The sequence below is a fragment of the Atractosteus spatula genome, chromosome 6, assembly GCF_055471065.1.
Source record: "Atractosteus spatula isolate fAtrSpa1 chromosome 6, fAtrSpa1.hap1, whole genome shotgun sequence".
NCBI classification, from domain to species: Eukaryota; Metazoa; Chordata; class Actinopteri; order Semionotiformes; family Lepisosteidae; genus Atractosteus; species Atractosteus spatula.
This window is the reverse complement of record NC_142711.1, coordinates 24,910,070-24,930,637: the sequence shown is the minus strand read 5'-3', so window position 1 is coordinate 24,930,637 and position 20,568 is coordinate 24,910,070. Positions and strand designations below refer to the sequence as shown.

Genomic DNA, 20,568 nt, shown 5'->3' with positions numbered 1-20,568 from the left:
TTCTCCAACAAATACTAATGGTATTCATGCCAGCAGAAAATAAAGGACATTAAATATTTAAGCTACTATTATATAAAAAATTCAGGTTTATACCCCTTGGCTCAAACAATATGCATTAAAATTACAATTCCTTTATTTCTTACTGGGGAGCACAAATTACTAAACAGACCCATGGGAACCATTTCAATTTTGGTGAAACAATACCCCTGTCTAATTTTAATTACCCTGAGAACAAATTATGGTTACATTTTGAATTTGAAATGTGATATGAGATTTTATTTTTTTCAGATCAGCAGTGGAATTTACCAGTAGTTTATGTTAATGTTAAAAATACCTCAGCCAGCAATGTATGAACATTAAGCTGCTTTAGGCTTTCATGTGCCAAATTGCTCATTCAGTAATAGCAAGCTTATGGAAAGGGAGGAATTTTCTCAAGAAAAAGGCCCTAATAGTGTGCTAATACAAATGTATACATATGAATTCGATACAACTGGCCCTTAGTAAGACACCTAATGCAAAATGAGGGCAATTAGAAGAGTGCATCACTGCACACAGCAGCTTCCCACACATTTCACCTCGGTATCCAGAGATGAAATGAAAGTCAACAATCTAAAGGTCATTAAAATGTGTCAGACAAAATAAGGCAAAAGAAATATCAACCCCCAAGAGTGAAAGTAACTGCACACCAAATCAAGAAAATATCACAAGAGAGGAAGACTACATATTCAGTCTCATGACCTACTGTAATTTTCTGATGTTTCAACTGCTGAACAAGCACACAATGACAATCCACGCTGCCAGGCTGTGGCAGGGGGGGGGGGTCGTCTTTAGCAGAAGGTACAATTACATTTGCTGCTCGCACAGAGCAATCTAATTTTCACAGAAGAAGCATAGCTCACGATAGCCTCACCTTGGAAGCTTGCCGCTGCCATCGTAAGTGCTCGGTGAAGTTTTCAAAACAGATGTAATAGGTCTGGCTTTGTGGCCCCGAAGAGCTGAAAGCCAGGCAGTGGTTATGTTTTTTCACTTCTTCTACCTGCAAACAAAATAAAAATAAAGGCACATCAAGCTTTACATTCTATAATTGCAAACATAGGAAACAACATATTTATGTCTTTTGAGGATGTCCTAGGCTCAGGGAGCTCATAACCAGAAATGATCATGTTTTAATTAGCAGGAATGGCATATCACACAGCCATAGTTCACCTAGTTCACCTACGTAACAAATTCATTACTGGTGCTCCTTTCTTCATTCCTTCCATTTCTAATCAGTATTTTACTTGTATATCATGAAGTACTTGTCTAAAAACATGAATGCTAAGCTCAAACAGAATCAATAGCATTACAATGTTAGATTATTTAAAAATAATAGATGTGTTTCTTATACAGATGTACTAGATAATTGTATATAGTTCTTTAACTCTTGTCGGCAGAATTTGTTTATATAAAATAGTAGCCAGTGCTCATATATTGTAGGAATGCTTCCTGTGATACAAGAATAACTGAAAAGGTTTTCATTGCTATTTACAGAACTTAGAAGTCCTGACAGGCCAAAAGTTCAGATACAAAGTGCACTAACCTTTTCAACTTTCAATTAAATGAAAGTTACTTCCCTAAGCTTTTAAGCCATAAATGTAGCACTACTTTAGACATGTTTACATAAAAACATGTCTGAAGGGGGATTCTCTAGAAAGGTATGAAAAAAAAGTATCCATTAGCAGAAAAATGTTGATGTTTTCTAACAGGAGAATGTACATACAAAAACACCAGAGAAAAGTGGCTGATATTGGTAGCAGTTATTTTTGATAAAATATATTTTTTAATTATCTTGTGTAGAGTCTCAGCAAAGCTCTTCATGATAGCCCAATGACACCCTCATATATCAAACCCAGATAAAACATGTTGCTATTGGAAAAACTCTACATTACAACCAAATTATAAAAACTTGAGGTCAACCCTGGTGTTGCAGGTGTGTGTGTGTGATTACATAAGTTTCTAATTACACAATCTTCAAATTAATTCTCAAAGTTTGAAATACTACAAATCAAATTCTCCATATATTTTATCATATGGTAGTATTATGAAGCCTCAAAGTTTACAGAAATTTAAGGACGTTATCTAGATTATTACCAAGAATTAGAGAAAGAACATAAGTATTAGAGGAGGAACATACTGTATAAGCAAAAAAACTCAGTAAGACGTAGTTGTGGGGAAAGCCAGAGAACTGCCTGAAGATCTGAGCAAAATATTATCACTCTACATAAAAACAGCACAAGTTATTTCAGTTTTGACCCAAGTGTCCATCATGAAGATGTTCAAGGCTAATGAGATGTTTGCTGCACCCAAGAAGAAGAATAACAAAGTTTTCAGGAAATGTGCAGTCACAAAAGTTGTTTGGGGGACTAAGTCCAAATGTTTTTAAAAATCTTTTAAAAAAACCACTTGCTTTCACCAGAATGCAATTTCTCTCAGACAGAATGAGGTCTCTGAGGCTGACCTCATAAATTTGCTTTCTGAAGCAGGGTTCCATGGCAACATAAAAATAAAATAGATGAATTTGCCAAATAGAAATTGATTAACTCCCAGATTAAATGGGTCCAAATATTGTGGCTGGATGAAATGCAAATTAAGCCTTTGGACAGTTTTACAAGTGGTATGATCAGCAAAGAAAAGTGAAGTTCATGTTGAAAAAGAAAGTTGTGGACTGGTTTGCTTTAGTGCGGCTCTGTGTTCTCTCATCTTCATGCTCTAGTTGAACCAATGGACAGGACCAAGACAGTTACTCAAAAATATGGTGCTTTCTGTCATAACCTACAGATTAAGAGGTGATCTGATACTGGAGACAAAACACAAGAATACAGCAAATTTAATCTTGATGGCTAAATTAAAAAAGGATATTTGTAACAGAAGTATTAATAGGGAAAGTTCTTGTTCTTCAATATTTTTGAGTTAACAACACCCAACAGAAAAAGGCTTAAGTTGTCTTAAAACTAGAACTGCCAGCTTTTTCACTACTGGGCAGTGAACGGCTCTTATTTTTTTTCAACCTAGCTTTCAGAGAGCTGAAACTATCTATGCCACTGTCCTGATTCTAAATTTGGACTCCCTCTGGGCTTCTTAAATATAATATTTTTACTTTAGGAGCTAATTGGGATTCCAAAGTAGAGTATATTTTTTTTAATTTGTAAAAGATACAAATTAGAGGTACAAATTCAAGACGCAGATATTTAGCACACCAGCCAAAAAAGATCAAGTCCTTTAGTTTTATGCTGATGAACCGTAAAAATTTCAATGCTACACATTTTTGAAAACATCCGAGTAGACCACATGAATCTCCCCTTATAAAAAACAATGTTTCTGAAGAAGAATGACCCACATCAAAGAGTATGTATGGTGTTGAGCACAAATAGTTCGTCTTATCCCTAGGGCTGAAAACAACAAATTACTACTCCTGTTTCCTAATAGGAAGAGAACAACTGCTATGGAAAAGGGGATTAGGGGTGCACTCATTTTCATAGGAGCACAAACCATTATGTGCACATTTGATGACAACTGATTATGTGGAGAAAACATAAAACAGGAAAAAAAACATTAAAAACTTTTTAACATGTGAGTGAAAGCAAAAACAAAATACAAAGGGATTTAAACTGTACAATTTTTAACTGAATAGTGTAGCAATCAAAGAAACAAAAACAGGACAGAGAAACCAGTTATTAAATGCAAGTATTCCTGATGATCAGGTACATTGACATTTTTGTGAATGGCAAATTCTCAGATGTGGGACTTAGTACCTTATGGGGAAAATGCTTATCATGAGATAAGCATTTCCATAGTAATATTTTTCAACAATTTCAGAAATAGTGTGATTTATTGGTAGTTAGTATTTTTAATATAAGCAAATACTGAAAACAATTAGATCACTGCTAAAGTATTATCGCTTACCCTATATTATAGTACATTTTTTCATTCTAAGTTGAGTGCACTTTCCTCACTTTTACATCTTTCTTTTATAACTACTAGAAATGCAGCACTATCATACTGTGATAAAGTTTATTACAGCACAGTAATGACAGTGTAATTATTACTGTGATTGTCCTTTCCCACTCATCCAACTTACTCTCTTGCTCCTGCGGTTAGTTAATTCTTCTAAATTCTTTTACTATTCAAGAGACATGTAAGACATGACACTGTGGTGACTTAGGAACGATTGAGTTTTTTAACATTTATTTTACAGCACCTGCATTGCTCCGATAACTGGTCTCTACACACAGCTGACATCTAATTGTTTTCAAAAGCAAAATGAATAACTTAAAACGTAATACCCTATGCACTGTAACAAACATGGTAGCTCTTTGTTAACCAGGGTATGCCTTGGATTTCCTAGGATTTCCAATTGCTTCCACTGGAACAGAAATCAAATGGGTTTATATTAAAACCTACAATTTTCCTTAACAAGTGAAATCAAAATATTTGTTAACTGTATCTCAAGATGCAAAGCTGAGCTGTGGAAAGTGCTGGCTAATACCCGATTTAGTTTTTAGATCTCAAAAAAAATCTGTAGCTCCAATTCACATCATCAAATATTCTAGAGCAACACCAATGTGTTTTGGCTGCTGAACAAAACACCTACATGTAAGTAAGGGCTCTGTGGAGATGAATAATAGCAACAAGGTTTTTGTTCCGACAGAATGGACTGATTCATTTATACCCAGGAAGATAGTACCTAATAGCCATGGATAATCTGCAAATTAAGGTACATTATGAGTAACATATAAACCATTAATACGATTTTAGACCTGAGATTGACTAAAATATCCAAGTCACCTTATAGATTGCATTATGCTCCCCATGAGGAGTTCCATATCACTGTTTTGCAAAAACATGGGAAAAACTTGTGTTAAAGAACAGGGCACATATTTATAAAAACAGCTGTTTATACTAAATATAAAATATAAGTAAATATTTCATACCAGCTTCTAGAAAATAAAGAGATCACATGTCTATCTTGTCTCCTGTAATGATGATGGCCAGGTTTTGAAAGAGAACAAGCCAGCATTAAGATTCTGTCAGAAGTTTTTTTTTTTGAATGGAGTACGTAGCAATCAGTAATTTAGAAAAGAGCTGGGTTCATTAGAACTGGCTCAACATATATTGTGCTGGACTGCCAGTTAATATTAATCTTGATCTAATTTAGTCAAGGTTACACTAGGAAGAGAGGTGATACTACCTAGTCTTAAAAAAGACATTAAGCTGTTTAACTGTAATATAATATTATTCTTAAACTCTGAAATACAAAAATATAAAAAATCCAACCTCTAGAGTTACCTAGCCGCCATATTTCATGTTAGGAAAAAGGGCTTTTGTCTAATATGAGCTTTGTGTACTTGAAAAATAATATTACATAGAAAGCAGGCTAAGAACCTATTCATTTTCTAACACATTTATCCAGATCCTTTCCCAGCAAACAAGGGGAGGAAAGCAGGTTTCACCCTGGACGGGACACCAGTCCATCACAGGGCACACACAGACACGAATGCACACACACTCATACCAGGGCCAATTTTCCCAGAAGCCAATTAACCTACCAGTATGTCTTTGGACTGTGGGAGGAAACCGGAGCACCCAGAGGAAACCACACGAACACGGGGAGAAGATACAAACTCCATGCAGATAGCACCCCAGGAATTGAACCCAGGGCCCCAGTGCTGCGAGGCAGCAATGTTAACCACTGCACCACCATGCTGCCTGCAAGCTAACCAGTGTCAGGACAAAATCAGTCATTCAGCCAGATACATGATCGTCTGGAAGAAAATATTAATACACTACATCCTGAATTTAACAAAACATGTTTTAATAAATTTCTGCAACTCCATATTAACCATTTGACGTTCACAATTTTTTTTTGACAAAGCTGAAGAACTAGTAGGCTTAAAAAACAGGAAATTACCAAAGACAGGGAAATGAGTGAAAAAGCACACATTAATGAAAATCAAGGCTTAAAAACGCACCTTTCCTCCAATCAGAGGCAGGATGTGCATCTTCCCTGACTGGCTTTCCTTGACTGAAGACACAATGAGACAGGCGCCACACAGGATTGCCTGCCTCCTGGTCCAGCGGTTAACAGGCAGCTGCATCTTCCCTTTACGGATGTTGTAGGTCCCCGAGAGCTGGATCCGCTCAGAGCTCTCAACGCTGTGAGGCTTCCCTGGAATCACAGATCAAACAATCAGTGTGGCGCAGGACGCTGCCCAGAGGCGTCAGCGTGGAGCAGAACACCATGTCCTGGACACCAGCACGCTGGCAAGACGTCAAAGCCAAACAGAACCGATATGCACCCCCACAAAATCATATCAAATATTCAAATTGTGTCTCCTAAGATCGGACATAATTTTTTTTTTAAATGCTGTTTTGGGTTCTCCCCACTGAAACCCCCCCCACCCCCCGATAATAATGGAAAAAAAATGTGTGTGCATTCAAACACACCCCTTCACCCCCTATACCCTACTTCTCTTACAAGTTTATGATTTATTCTGATATTTAAAAATAATATTTTTTCTATTTGTTTAGGCTGTGGAAATGGTTGTCAGCAACACCCAGCCCCTCATTGTTAAGTAAGGATGCATTTCCCTCTTGCTGCCTGGAGCCCTGAAGAGCAGCTTCGCTGCTCCACAGCCCAGCGGCATGGCGGCTTTAGCAAAATGTACTATGAAATGCCCAACTCGATTCGCTGATTCCATCAACAGCTTATCACCCAACAGAGCCAGAACTGCTCTTCCTCCCGTGCGTCCATTTACTCACGCCTATGAAAAATGTATTGCCATTTCCATTTACTGCTTGTTAATATAGCCACTCAACCAGTAACTGCTTATACACGTTAAGCATCATAATCTATAGAAAACATGAAAAAGATTTACTAAGCTTCACCCCTTTCCACCTAGACATAAACTTTAAAAAAAAATAAATAATTTTCAAGTACTGCTGCATTTTAAAAATCAATAATAAAGTTGATTTTACAGAGGGACATTAAATTAATCATATGCCCTCGAATTAAAGTTTCTAACCTGCAAGGTACATTGGAGGTACACCAACGATTCATTTGTTGTGAATGATATAGCATATTTGTGTGAGTCGGAAAAAGCACAGAACTAAAACAAATCTGATATACTAGCTTCTGCGAAGCAAAAACATCTAAAGCTAGATCATTTTCTTTGAAAATAATGCCATTTAAATATTTTCCTTTGTAAGTCAGACAATGCTTCATTATAGCTATCATTACTCATCAGAATGATCAATTGGTCAAAGATCTGATTGTTTTAGTTTGAATTTAACTGTAACCTGGGCTCTGGGGAAGCATACAAGGGCCAGTGAATACCTTCAGGAGTACAGAAACTAGCTTCAGTGCTGTTGACTGGGTTACTCACATGAGCACGGAGCACATAGGGGAATCATTAGCAACAGGAGTGAGCCCTGTTCACAGCAGGATGAATACTAGATTACTTAAAAGTGCTGGGAGTGCCTTCAGATCACTTGCCTTATGATGAGAAAACTTTGGTTTGTGCTGGAAATCAAAGCAAAAAATGAAGATGAAATAAATTTACAGCAAAGCATTTTTTAAGAACTTAGTTAATTCAAAGGGTTATTTTTCTCTTTGAAAAAAAAAAGTCCAAAACACACTTGCCAGTACAGTTTTGTGATATTGCAACTAGTTTCCTGATTAGATTAATTAACACTGCTAAAAAGGTCCCTGTGTGTGTGAATGTGCTCCCTGTGATAGACTAGTGTATTGGAGTCATACTTAGGAATGTACACCTAATGATTTGTAAATGTTCTCATTTACCTGAGACCATACAATAAGTGACTTTGGGGTTCAAAGTCTGTTAATCACTACCTAGGTAAATGTGCATTTGAAATAGGGCTTTACACAGAGGCAAGACAAATGAATGCATGTGCTTACAGCTTCACCTCACAAGCAAAAAGAGTATCTTTCACCGAATACAGAGCACATTTCACAGCATTGAAGCCAGGCCAGTTTCTGACACAGCCTTAAAAGCAGACATAAAATGGGCACCAAAAATGCATTTTCCTTTACAGATCTGAGATGCACTGGACAAAAATGTTTAATTTCTAACAGGTCGCATATTTCACTCTTAAGATTTAAATCTGCAGATAAACACTCACTTCATTCAGTGATGTCATAACCACACAGCTCTTCTCATGGGAAAAACAGACTGCTTACACTCTACAAGTCTGTATAGCCAGCTTGCAGCTGAATACAGGAAGGTCCTTAAAACCCCTTCAAGTAATTGAAAAACTTGCACAAGACAAAGTGGGCAATGTATTGCATGGTGGAATGCTGAGAGCTACTTTGAAAAACCCTCTTCAGAATGCTTGGTTATTGTCTTTCCTAGAAATAATGAAAAATATCTGACATTTTAAATGTAGTTTTAGCCTCTGTGTTCTGAATAAGTATTATTGGTCAATTTTTTTATTCATTAATATCAGAGTTGTTTATTGTTTAAACTTTCAAAGAAAATACAATAATTTGATTTAGTGGTGAAAGGTCATTTTAGAATGAAATTTCAGTCCCTTGGTAAGAAATGAACTCAATACTTATTAAAAAAACACTTCTTTGCGATGTTGCCCAAAGGAAGAGTAGTACCGCAACAGGATATTCATCTTCACTGTTCCTGTCTGACATCACAGGGAGACTAGGCTGCACTTCAGCTGGCAGCAAGAGTCAGACACAGAGATTCATGTGAACAGGATCCATGTGGGTGAAGCTGAGGAAATATGGGCGTCTTCAATACCTTCTTGCTGTGGCCTTGTTTCTGTGCACGCGTCTGAGGAATGACCAGGGCAGGGGTGCGGCTCACAAATCAGCTGTTGTTAGTCAAAGCTGATCACTTCCTTCCTCCATACGAAGTTTACCACAGGAAAGGCCGTGGCTTCCCCTACCTCAAGTACTTCAGTGTAAGGGTTCATTTTCACATCGACTTCCCCAGCAACACACAAAAGAGAGATAAACAACGCATGGGGTTTGCGAATATAGTCTCGCTCTTGTGGGAAAACTTGTGGGGGGGGGGGGAATAATGTTACTTTGTATTTTAAACATTAAATTTGTTCTGTATAGGTGGACATATTCAACTGAAAGAAACATTTTTTGAAACAGGTCTGCAAAATTAAAAGAAAAACTCAGAAGTACTAATAATTCTGATATCTTGTATATGATTCTTGATTGGTATATTTATCATGACGATTGTCAATACCACATTAATTCAACACCAAGCTACATTCAGTTGATGAACTGAATACAGGATCTCTACTTTACATGGCATGTCTTACAATTGTGGAAGACTGAACCTGCAGCTAATCCTTAGCTTCACTCCCACTGCCAAGACCCCTGATTTGTTTTCTAGCAGTAAATCAAGTAAAATAAATTTAACAAGTATGAGGAGAAACACTTTGGGAAAAAAACCTCCCAGCTTTCCAAAGGTGCAATATGAGGAGTCAGAGGTCTTGTAAATGCAAAACTTTGCATCCTAGATGCAAAACAATTTCACCAGATTATGTAGTACTGTACATGTAGTTTTACATTTTGCATAAAACAGACATACAGGTTATCCAAACTATGAAATTCACTCATACCCGTTTTACATATTGAGAACCAGTCTTCCCAAACACAGGAAAACCCTTGCTCATTTATAGCTCTGCCTGCGGAAACTTAAAAAATGTGTGTCTCCTCCACCAACTCACGACTGTTGTCTTCTCGTGTTCCTTGCACATGGCTCTCCACCCAGCTAGGCATTCAGTTGCATATTTTACACATTAGTATGCGCAAGTGATTGCAGTTCTCTCTCAACTACATTAAATTCTTTTGATATTTTTAAGTCCCGGGATTCAAGATTAAAAACATTCCATTTGACTATTTCTATGACATTCATGTGCTTAATTGTAATTCCCATTGTCGTATGTTAGCCGTTAAGGAATGTAGCACCGACATTGGCAACCTTATTCCAATATACTCAAATATTTACCAATCACGGTTTTGCAAGAGTTGGCAGGAACATAACACCCTGTGGATTCCGAGAGAAAATAATTCTAGAATTTATCTTAAAAAAATGTACAGTATATAACAGTGTTTGCTACATACTGTACACCCAGGACAGCATTATATAAGCCCCCTTATTTAGTTTAGATGCAAAATTGTGTTTGGTTGTCAAGTTGTTTTCAGCACTTACAATATGACAGTATGGAGGAGAAGATGTCAGTCAGGAGTCAGCGTTTCACAAAAAAGATCACCTTTTTGTTGCAGCAAGAGATTGTGAGAGTTGAAGATGTATAAGTTAATACACAAAAATGCCAAGACAAATTCTATTTAAATGACTCTAAAATGGAGAAGAGATATCCATAGCTTATATATATATGATATAATTGCTTCATAAACTGTAAATTTTGCCAGAAAAATTATCTGTAGATGTAGAAAATGTAGATTTATGTAGAGACTTTCAATAATCTTCACTTAAAAGGCACAAACAGAGATACTATTGCTTTTATTGAAATTCAGAAACAGTTGACAAGACTCGCAGATGAAGACAAAAAAAGTTCAGAATACCACTGCCAAGAAGCAACAGTTAATGAGGGTTTTTTTTAATATTGTGGCTGCAGAGCTTAAATAAAAAATTTAAACTTGATTTACTCATTTGCCCCAATGTGGTGGCTGAAGCTTAGCACAACCATGGAAGGAACAAAACAAAATTAGCTTTTTTCATGCTGCAGTTCTCCTTAATGCACAGACCAATGCAACAGTGGGAGACATGCACAAAACAAGTCAACCTACAGCTTAGTATCAACCACATACATGTTACTCGATGTGGTGCCCATCACAAACACACTCAAGGTATTTCTTGGACGCATCAAGCCCTCAGAAAAGCAGCCATATCACTCTGTGAGCCTGGTCAGTACCTGGGAGACCTCCTGGGAAAAACTAAGGTTGCTGCTGGAAGAGGTGTTAGTGGGGCCAGCAGGGGGCGCTCACCCTGTGGTTCATGTGGGTCCTAATGCCCCACTATAGTGACGGGGACACTATACTGTAAAAAAAAACAGGCGCGGTCCTTCGGATGAGACGTAACACCGAGGTCCTGACTCTCTGTGGTCATTAAAAATCCCAGATTGGTGTTTCTCGAAAAGAGTAGGGGTATAACCGTGGCGTCCTGGTCAAACTTCCTAGTGGCCCTTACCAATCGTGGCGTCCCAATAGTCCCCATCTATGAACTGACTTCATCACTCTGTTCTCCTCCCACTGAAAGCTGATATATGGTGAGCGCACTGGTGCACTATGGCAGCCGTCGCATCATCCAGGTGGATGCTGCACATTGGTGGTGGAGGGGAGTCCTCATTACCTATAAAGCGCTTTGAGTGGAGTGTCCAGAAAAGTGCTATATATGTGTAAACAATTATTATTAATTATTATAAAAGATGACTTGATATGTGCTTGCCCTTTGTAGTAGTAAATCACACACCAGCACTTCAAGGAACACAAATGTATGTTCCCTGGTCAATCAAAAGCACATTATAGAGCCAGGAGACTGGCTCTTCTCAGGAAGAGCTCAGATCAAACCTGAAGAACAGGCTTCTGTCTTTCAACAGTGCCATGATCAATGTTGACCACTGTCCAGTTGTTTAAAACCCGGTGGAATTTCCAACTGACAACAGAGAACTACGTGCCCTTGGAAAAGATGCTTTAAATCGAATGGATTTTGCTATACAGCCACAGATGCTGACAACAAATTAATTTCTGTCTTTTAAACTCATAAATAAGAATTACAGTGGTGTTGGAGATTGTTTTGAACTTTAATCATATTTGTCAGGCTTTGGCCTGATTTGTTTCCCCTCCATTGTCAAAACATTCCAAGATAGCCCTTGTCAGACAACTTTCTGCAGTGGAATGCAAATGTGATTTCAGGGAAACCACTCGCAAAATTTCAGTTAAAAAAAACGTGTTTGACAGAAGCAAAACTTAATTCTTCTGTTGGAGGGACTCCAATATTCAACACTTTAGCCACACAAATGTCATTTTTTGCAGAAAGAGAAAAAGATTTCAAAGGAGTAACTTGCATTTTATATTTAGGTTAAAGACACAGATGCAATGAACATTCATGAAGGTACAAGATCATGTTTTCCTGTTCTATAAACCACCATTGCTGAAACACTGCAGCTAAACTGCCAGACACACTCTTTTCATCAATTAAACTGCACTCATTTGTGCAAGCTATAAGACAGAAACTTGTCTACTAAGCATTTTTAAATTAAGATGTACTAAAACAGAATGTAGGGACAAGAACCCTCAAGTGAACCTGGAGAGTTAAAAAAATAATGTGAACTCAGGTAAGTAATATTTCATTAAGCATAAAGAACTACTGGAATCCATAACCTATTTTTAAGTATGGTCAACGTAGGCGTCTTGTCAATATTGGTAATTTAGTCATTCATTTGATTTGTGTTATTTATTAGCCTGTTTGAAATGTGTTTTTTAATGCCAGGCCACAGACATTTAAAAGAAGAGGCTAGTCCTTGTCCTCAGTTCCCTTAAATTCACCCCAGTATATAGACCTAACAAGCACTTTCTTGAAGCAGAAAACAAATTAAGTTCTTTATAAATAGAATCAGGGGCATAGAATTATGTATCATGTTTCTTTCATGATACATAATCTATCAATATAATACATTTATCTATCAATAAATCACTCCCTCCTCCCAAACACAAAACTAGATTTCCTCTTTCCCATATTACAGGAAGACAAATCTGTACAGCTATTTAAAGCTACTGGAGGCCTTCTTACAATAGCTACACTCTGTTCTGCACTGTGCATCACTGACCCCTTGTTTATATCCTGTTTAGCCACAGTATACTGTATGACTTGATCTTGGAAATAAAAACCAAAGAACTGCTCACGCGCAAAATTAAAACTTTTCCTCTCAAGGAAAAATGTAGTGGCATATTTCTATAATGAAAATACTTGTGCGCACAACAATAACTCGCCAAAAATAGTCTCAAGCTGGACTTACTGTAGTAAGCGTTTACTGTACAGACATTTTGGATCTCCCCATGTAGAAATATGAAGAAAGAATACTTCAAAGTACAGCTGATACTCCTCACAGACTATAAAGACATGCAGCAAGCTCTTCCCCTCAAGCCAACTGAGGAAGCAAACTGCAAATAAGAATTCACTTAATGTAGCTGTAACACAGCTGACATTTGGGAACCTGGAGAGCGTAACAGCCTGATTGTTTTCTATTAAGAACGCATGTCAGCAATTCTTAGGGACCTCTGTACTCTTGGTAAAAATGTGCATTAGCCAACATGCCAAATTTCTTTACTACATGGAATGTACTGCCTTATGCAAGTCATATCTAATAATACAGTATAATGCAGGAAATCCTCAGTGACCTACAAGGGCAGTTCAAACATAAGCCGAACCAACATGAATCAAGTCAGTTTGTAAGCCGCATAAAGTGTATTAAACGTGCTAGCCTCCCTCAAGGCCTCTGGCCAGACAGTTACTGTAGTAACAGATACCAACAGTTCAGGTGGGTAGCTGCATCAGCATGCGTAGTCTGCAAAGGAACAAGTAAAAGGTTTATTCCATGCTGAAAAGAGAAGAGAGAAAACACAACGTTTTGGCTGTGAAGCCTTCTTCAGGTGTGACAAAGACAGGGCAGACAGCAAAGATTAAATAGCACAGAACAAAAGCTGGGAGAGGGGAGGAGGCAGGAGAGGCAGAGAGCCCACTCAGGAAGTGCAAAGTGGAGAGGGGTGTGAAGTCAAAACCTGCATGAGAACAGAGAAGATTACACGAAAATAAGTCTGTCAGGAGAAAAGGGGGAAGGTGTGAACCTAGTTTCAGGATGAGTTTCGCTTCTGTTGTCTTTCTGCTATGGGAGTTGAGAAACCCTTCTTTGAGAACAGAGACAGATCAGTGTGATCATGGCCGTCTGATGTGAAATGAGAAACTATGGGCTTGGAGAAGTCTTTAATCTTCACAGCCCTAACATGTTCTCTGAAGTGGGCTCCTAATCTCCTCTGGTTTCCCCAACGTAGACAGCTGGGCATTTTTTGCAGATGTCGTCTGGGTGATCTGGTCTTTATTCTGACCGCCCAATCATCTCATACCGCCGACCACCCAATCTACGTAAACTCCTTGTTCACAGCTCCCTTGACTGCACTTCTTCCCCTGCAACAGAACTCGCTGCATCACCTGCAAATACATATCTAACAACACGCTCAGTCAGGGCCCCTTAGGTCATTTGTGGATCACCCAGACGACATCCTCTACCTCCAGCAACCTCATTTACTGTATCTCTTGCAAAAAATGCCCCGCTACATACAGACTTATTTTCGTGTAATCTTCTCTATTCTCATGCAGGTTTTGACTTCACACCTTTCTTCACCCCTCTCCACATTGCACTTCCTGAGTGGGCTCTATGCCTCTCCTGCCTCCTCCCCTCTCCCAGCTTTTGTTCTGTGCTATTTAATCTTTGCTGCCTGCCCTGTCTTTCTCACACCTGAAGAAGGCTTCACAGCTGAAATGTTGTGTTCTCTCTTCTTTTTTCAGCATGGAATAAACAGATACCAATGTTTTGGCTCTTTTTTTAATAACGGGAATTGATGATCTTGTATTTTATACTGCTTCATCTTGAAACACATTTTTCCTTCAAAGCATGACAATGAAAAATTTTAGCCTACACTCCTTTACTCCAATATAAAGTATGTTGCACATTTCCATTTTCCTAGTAGTGTCTACATGCTAGACTAAGCATGCCCTACCCTAAACCTGGAAAGCTCCAGCCTACCACAGCAAATCTCATAGATTACCCTAAATATCTTGGCTCTAAACATTTGGAAATTAAGCATTTCACTTGCTTAACTGTTCAATAATTAAGGGAACTTTGGTTAATAAAGAAAGCTAATTTCAGTCGCAAATGATTTCTAAACTGCATTATTAGACATAAAATAGAGATACAAATTAATTGACCACACATAATCTTTTCCAGGTCTTTCAAAACTGCTGATGAAATGATTAAATCTACAGATCCTGCTGAACAGGGGCTCTTCAGGATCTCGGTTAAAGATACCTCTTGAGATGTCCCTGTAACAGAATCAAGTTAATCATTAATTAATTGTTAACTTGCCTAAATGGAATTAATGTTGCAGTCACACGCAGAATCTGCTTTCTCAAATTGACATTTTTATCTTGACTGACAGCAATAACTATATGAGAATGGATCTTTTTCTTCTGTGCCACAAAACCCACACTTGTCACTGCCATGTCTTCCCTACCTTTTTTCCATGTTAGTATTAAACAGGAATGCTAAAGCATTTTTAATCTGAAAGCCTCTGCTGAGAGATGTCCTCAGTGATGGAGAACAAACCCTTAATATCTAGCCAGTAACAACAAAAAATAAATGTAGCAGTTTCTGTCCTTCTATACTGTCAATGAGGCCCACATGCAATTTAAAATGGCAAGGATTTCAGCCAGAGAAGCACTTCTGTCATCTTCAGTGGAAATGTAAAGGACAATAAAAGAGCAAGAAAAGTATGTTAGTTTTACCTTAAGGCCATGTATTGTGTTTGCTAAGTGCCCCCAATACATTTCAGTAAGCACGCACATCCTCTGTGTGACTGTGGTGAAGTACTTCCTCAGAAAACTCAGTAAGCAAATTATCGTGGTGTTTTACTGACCTTCAAAAGTGCCTTTAAGAAGTCAGAAAATATTATGGCCTGAATGAGTCAAGATTAAAAAAGAACTGCAGTAATGTTGCTACTATAGCAGTCACTTTTGAGACCTTTCTGCTGACTGCAAAAAGCCCCTAAAACATAAGCAAAGTAATAAATGAGACAAGGACATTCTGCTCATCCCGTTAGTCAGCTGTTAGCAGCTTATTGATCCAAGAACCTCATCGTGCTATTCCTAGAGAACTGGTTTTTGCAACATGGTCTGGCAGATATGTTTCAATAATCCCCAATGGATTTCAAGGCCAGCACCTTCTGTAACTCACATTCTCTTTTCCTCATCTATATGTGAAACAGAGGCGAGGGTATGTATACAGAGGGATAAAGAGGAAGAAAGTGAATTTTGGCTCTGTTATTCATTTAACAGAAAAGACATTCTCAAATATAGATTTTCTACATTTACAAGGTTTGAGAATTTTGAAGAAACCTTTGTTTCTGTAATTATCAATCTTTGTAAAAATTCACCAAACTTCCTTACAAAAATGTAATCTGCAAAACCTTTTTATGAGCCTACAGTTCTCGAATCTTTCATGGTTGCTTCTTTGTCTAACCTGAGTAACTGGTTTACTGCCACTTTACATCTTGGTAATTACTGAAGGTTAATGCACTGTAGCTCTCTTCAAACAAAACAACAGTATTGCCACATGCAGACATGAACCGAGAATCCTTGATCCTCTGCCCCATACTTTCACCACATGAACTGTCAAGATATGTTCCTGGAAGACTCCCCAGAATCTTCTGAGTTTCTCAGTTTTCTGCAAAAATCTGTTATGTTTGTTGTTGAAAGCAGTCTTATTAAAACACTTGCCATTAACATAACATACAAATGGCCATTACTCTGGAAAAATTGTTCATTTGAAATGATGACAAAAACTCACTAATATTGGCATCAGCTTTCCCAAACATCATAGTTCACATGTTGAAAGTATGCACTTGAATACTTCGGCTAACCTTCTGCAATGAAGAGTACTTGGCTCAGCAGAAAATGACCAGCACACATTTCAGGGTGTATTAAAAATGCAGTGAACCTTGGATTGATAAGAGAAGGCCACGTCGTACTGCGTAGTCCAGAGAAACAATATACAAATGCATAATACATAACTTCAAAGCAAGGTCAATAACCCCGGTTGGATTAACCATTGAATTGTTTTATAATTTCTCTCGAAATAATGTGGTCATGAAAGAGCTAAGATTCAGATCCCACAAAGAATAAAATGTACATGAGAAATGACATAAAAGGTATATAATAAAACATCAATAACATTCACCTATCTAGCTTCTTAGTACAGTAGCTCATAGATCCAAGTTGATTACAATACAACATGTAATGGTGTATTGTATCCAAATAGGTATGGACTTCCATGGCATGCCTAAGAAGGTTATTCAAGACTCCCACTTCCCCTTGGTTTTCACTTGTGTCCTCGGGTTTTACTCTGCCAAAGTATTGGTTCTGTAAACTTCAATCAGGTCCTTTCTTTGACTTCTTTAATCTAATACTAAAGCTTATGGGCTTTAAAAAAGGGCACAAAATTGTCTCCCTGCAATGAGGAACAAAATAAAAAAAAACATCGATGCCGTCTAGTTGAGGCAGTGTTCTTTCCCTACCTTTTATATATTACAAGACTTTTCCTTAATGTGATGCAGATTTTGAAATGCATGTGTAACCGTGTTGAAACTTCCAAAATTCTAAACGCATCTGCAGTTATAAAACTAATTGATGCAAATTTTACTTCACCTCTGTTTATGAGATTCCCGTTTTTGTTGTGGTCTTTAAGAGAAACAGGTTTGGGACCCAGCTGTGGTACAAGTAATATAAGCTGACAAAGCATGTTACTACACAGAAGCCACGAAAGAGTGTGTGCTCTGTATGTTTACTTTATGCAAATAACTCAAAAAATGTTCAATTAAACCACAAAATATACTCCACCTGAAAAGGCTTTAAGTGTATTAAACCATACATGACATTCTGTGATCATATTTAAAAACGTCAGTACCCAAAGTATCTGTAAACCCAGGTTACACATTTTGTATATGTGACACAGACAGCTGATTATGTGGCACAGGAAACTGAAACATTAACCTTCAAATGAGAAACTTAACTGTGAAATACCACAGCCTTGTGAATTCTACATGCCTTGGTATTAGTGGGTTTACTTACTAACATTAGCTGCATTAACAATTACCAACAGCTCCAGGCAATGTCCTGTACAGCTCTGATATGCAATAAACTGTTTTCTCAGACTATCCACTACTGTGGGAAAAGTATGCTTGTTTATACGTCAGGTTTTGTGGATCACCCAGTTTCATTTACTCAACTAAATATGGTGATTTACCTTTCCTGGCCCAGTAAAACATGCCACACTCTTAGTATGATGGTGAATATAATTTTTTAAAAATCAGCTATAGTAGGTACAAATTTGAGAAAAAAAACTTTGGAGGCTGATGCAACCTGCCAAGTGTCAAATCAATCAGAGCAGCGGTTTATTGAAAAAGTACATTCTGAATTTTCTTGGTTGACACAAGTCAGCACAAGGTTTCTGACAAAAACTGGTGTTCTGTATCAACAAAGAAAAATGTCCAATATATCTGTCTAGCATACAGGCTTCAGACATGAGTAGTTTTAAAAGCTGGAAGAAAACTATCTAACAGTAGTTTTGATTTTAATTTAAATTAGTAAAATACATTTATACATTCATTTAATTACTTAAATTTTACTTTGAAAACAGATTTGCTTTATAACATGCGTGTCCCAAGATTTTGTGGGGACAAACTAAAATCCCAGCATAACTGTGATAGCAGTCATAGTCAAGTCATAGCACCTGCAGAAAATGTAAAACCTAACACAGCAAACAACTTACTTTTCCATATTCATGTTTTAAAAATTCAATTAAGGCAAAGGCTTTTGCATTTTGAACTATATTTCAGTTGGTATCTGCTACCTTCATGCTATTTATGGGCAATACAATCACTGTCGCATTGCATAAAACTGCATAAAAAAAACTTGCTGTGTCTTCCACAGAGATGACAGCTCCCATCCTTGATTTTCCCACCAGGTGCACGGCAACGTTTTCAGAAGACAGCCCAGCCTAATAGTCTGCTCCTTGTTTTTACGTTAACAAGAGCCACCCCAGTGACATTTACAGCCTGAGGCCTTAATGAGCTTTTTATCAAGCCACTGCAGGGTTCCTCTTCCTACTGTTATGCTACAGAAATATTCCATGTGAAGTAAAGTCTCTTCCTCCATAGCAAAGAAAGAGCCCACTGTCATACCAAGACAAAAGTTGTTGTTTCAAACCAACCAGTTTACTCAAGCATCTCCTAACAAGCCATTCAGTGGCTCTGCACTAATTGTCAAACTGGATTAGTGTTGTTAGAACTGAGGTTTCTACATTGCCTGCATCTCAGCTGGCAGAACATCATTATTTCATACAGAACTTAAACAAAAAGCAAATAAACCTTTTCCTTACTTCAGCTTTTGAGCACAGTTCTGTATTGTAATGTACTAAAGTTTCTGTACTGTCTGTACAAGGAAATTTTATTCCCATCATCTGGTCCAAGGTCAAAAAAGCAGATAATCAATAAAACAAGTAATGAGAAACAGATCGGGTATCCAGTCCATTAGAATAATTGTTTGTGGCACCTTAAAATAACTATCTCTTACCTACATTATATCATTAAAAATCATTAATAAGACGTTTGTGCATTTTCGTCTTAACCCCCCACATTTCTTACATCTACTTCTAAAAAAAATGAATTACTGAAATTCCCGGTTTGTCCTGAAGTGAATATCATTGAACATGTTGTGTTAAACAGTAGAATAAAAAAAAAGTTGCATGACACCTACCATTCACAATTATCTGGCTAAACCAACGCCATACACGCTGACAGCTAAGCAGACTCACCATTCTTCTGTTACACTCATATAATAGCATCTTCACTGCTGGGATATTGCAATTATATTTAACTGACCTTAGGCAAAATGTGTACTAGTTAGAAACATGGGTGGGAGAGAAGTATTACTTTATTTTTGCCCCCAGAGAAAGGCAGAAATTATCATATAAATCTCCCTGCCATACTGTATCTTTGGGCTGACAAGTGGTGCAATGAATGACTTGTTTTTCCTTTTCTTATAATGAAATTAGTTTGTTAACAAAAAGGTATAAAATGATTTTTTAAAAAATATTTTAAAGAAAAAAAGTCCAAGTCTATTTCTTCAGAGGGCATGCGATTATGGATATTACTTTTCTCTTCAAATGTTCCATACAATTATTCTTCCACTAAGACACTTCCACAAAATGCTATATGAATTAGTTACCAATTTAACCCATGGTTTTGAAAAAATCACCCACTGTAGCCTAATATGGAGAGTGCTGATAAATAATTGCATTTGGTGGAAGTATTTACCCCTTTTGGGACTTTGAAAGTTGTGGAATTTATCCAGGTTTTAGACACGCTGATGGTCTACAACACTATGGGCTTAAACTGCATATAATGCTAACTCATTCATATAGACCATAATAAACCAAAATAAAATAAACTACAAAACTCTTAAAAAAGCCTTATCAAACTATCCGTTTTGTTTTTAATGAAAAATAATCAGTTTTTAAATTGCTTCACAAGACACCATGAAAAAATCCTGGACTGCACTTTATTTTGACCCTTTTCTGGGGTTTAAAACATTCATGTTACTACTACCCTTTATACAGCAATCTTTCTACAATATTTCAGCAAACTCTTCCAAAGTAGTGATTGCTCTTGTAGCACAGTAAATTAAACAG

The 20,568-nt window shown here is 37.4% G+C and overlaps 1 protein-coding gene across 1 annotated transcript in view; it reads right to left on the bottom strand.

Annotated features, from left to right (window-relative positions):
* phlpp1 (PH domain and leucine rich repeat protein phosphatase 1) overlaps positions 1–20,568 on the bottom strand; it is a 109,890-nt gene that overhangs the window by 48,685 nt on the left and 40,637 nt on the right. Inside the window, exons 2-3 of the mRNA XM_088919331.1 lie at positions 6,009–6,205; positions 911–1,036 (exon numbers count right to left, since the gene is read on the bottom strand). Coding sequence (XP_088775457.1) covers positions 911–1,036; positions 6,009–6,205 — 323 coding nt within the window. The remainder of the gene's footprint in view (positions 1–910; positions 1,037–6,008; positions 6,206–20,568) is intronic.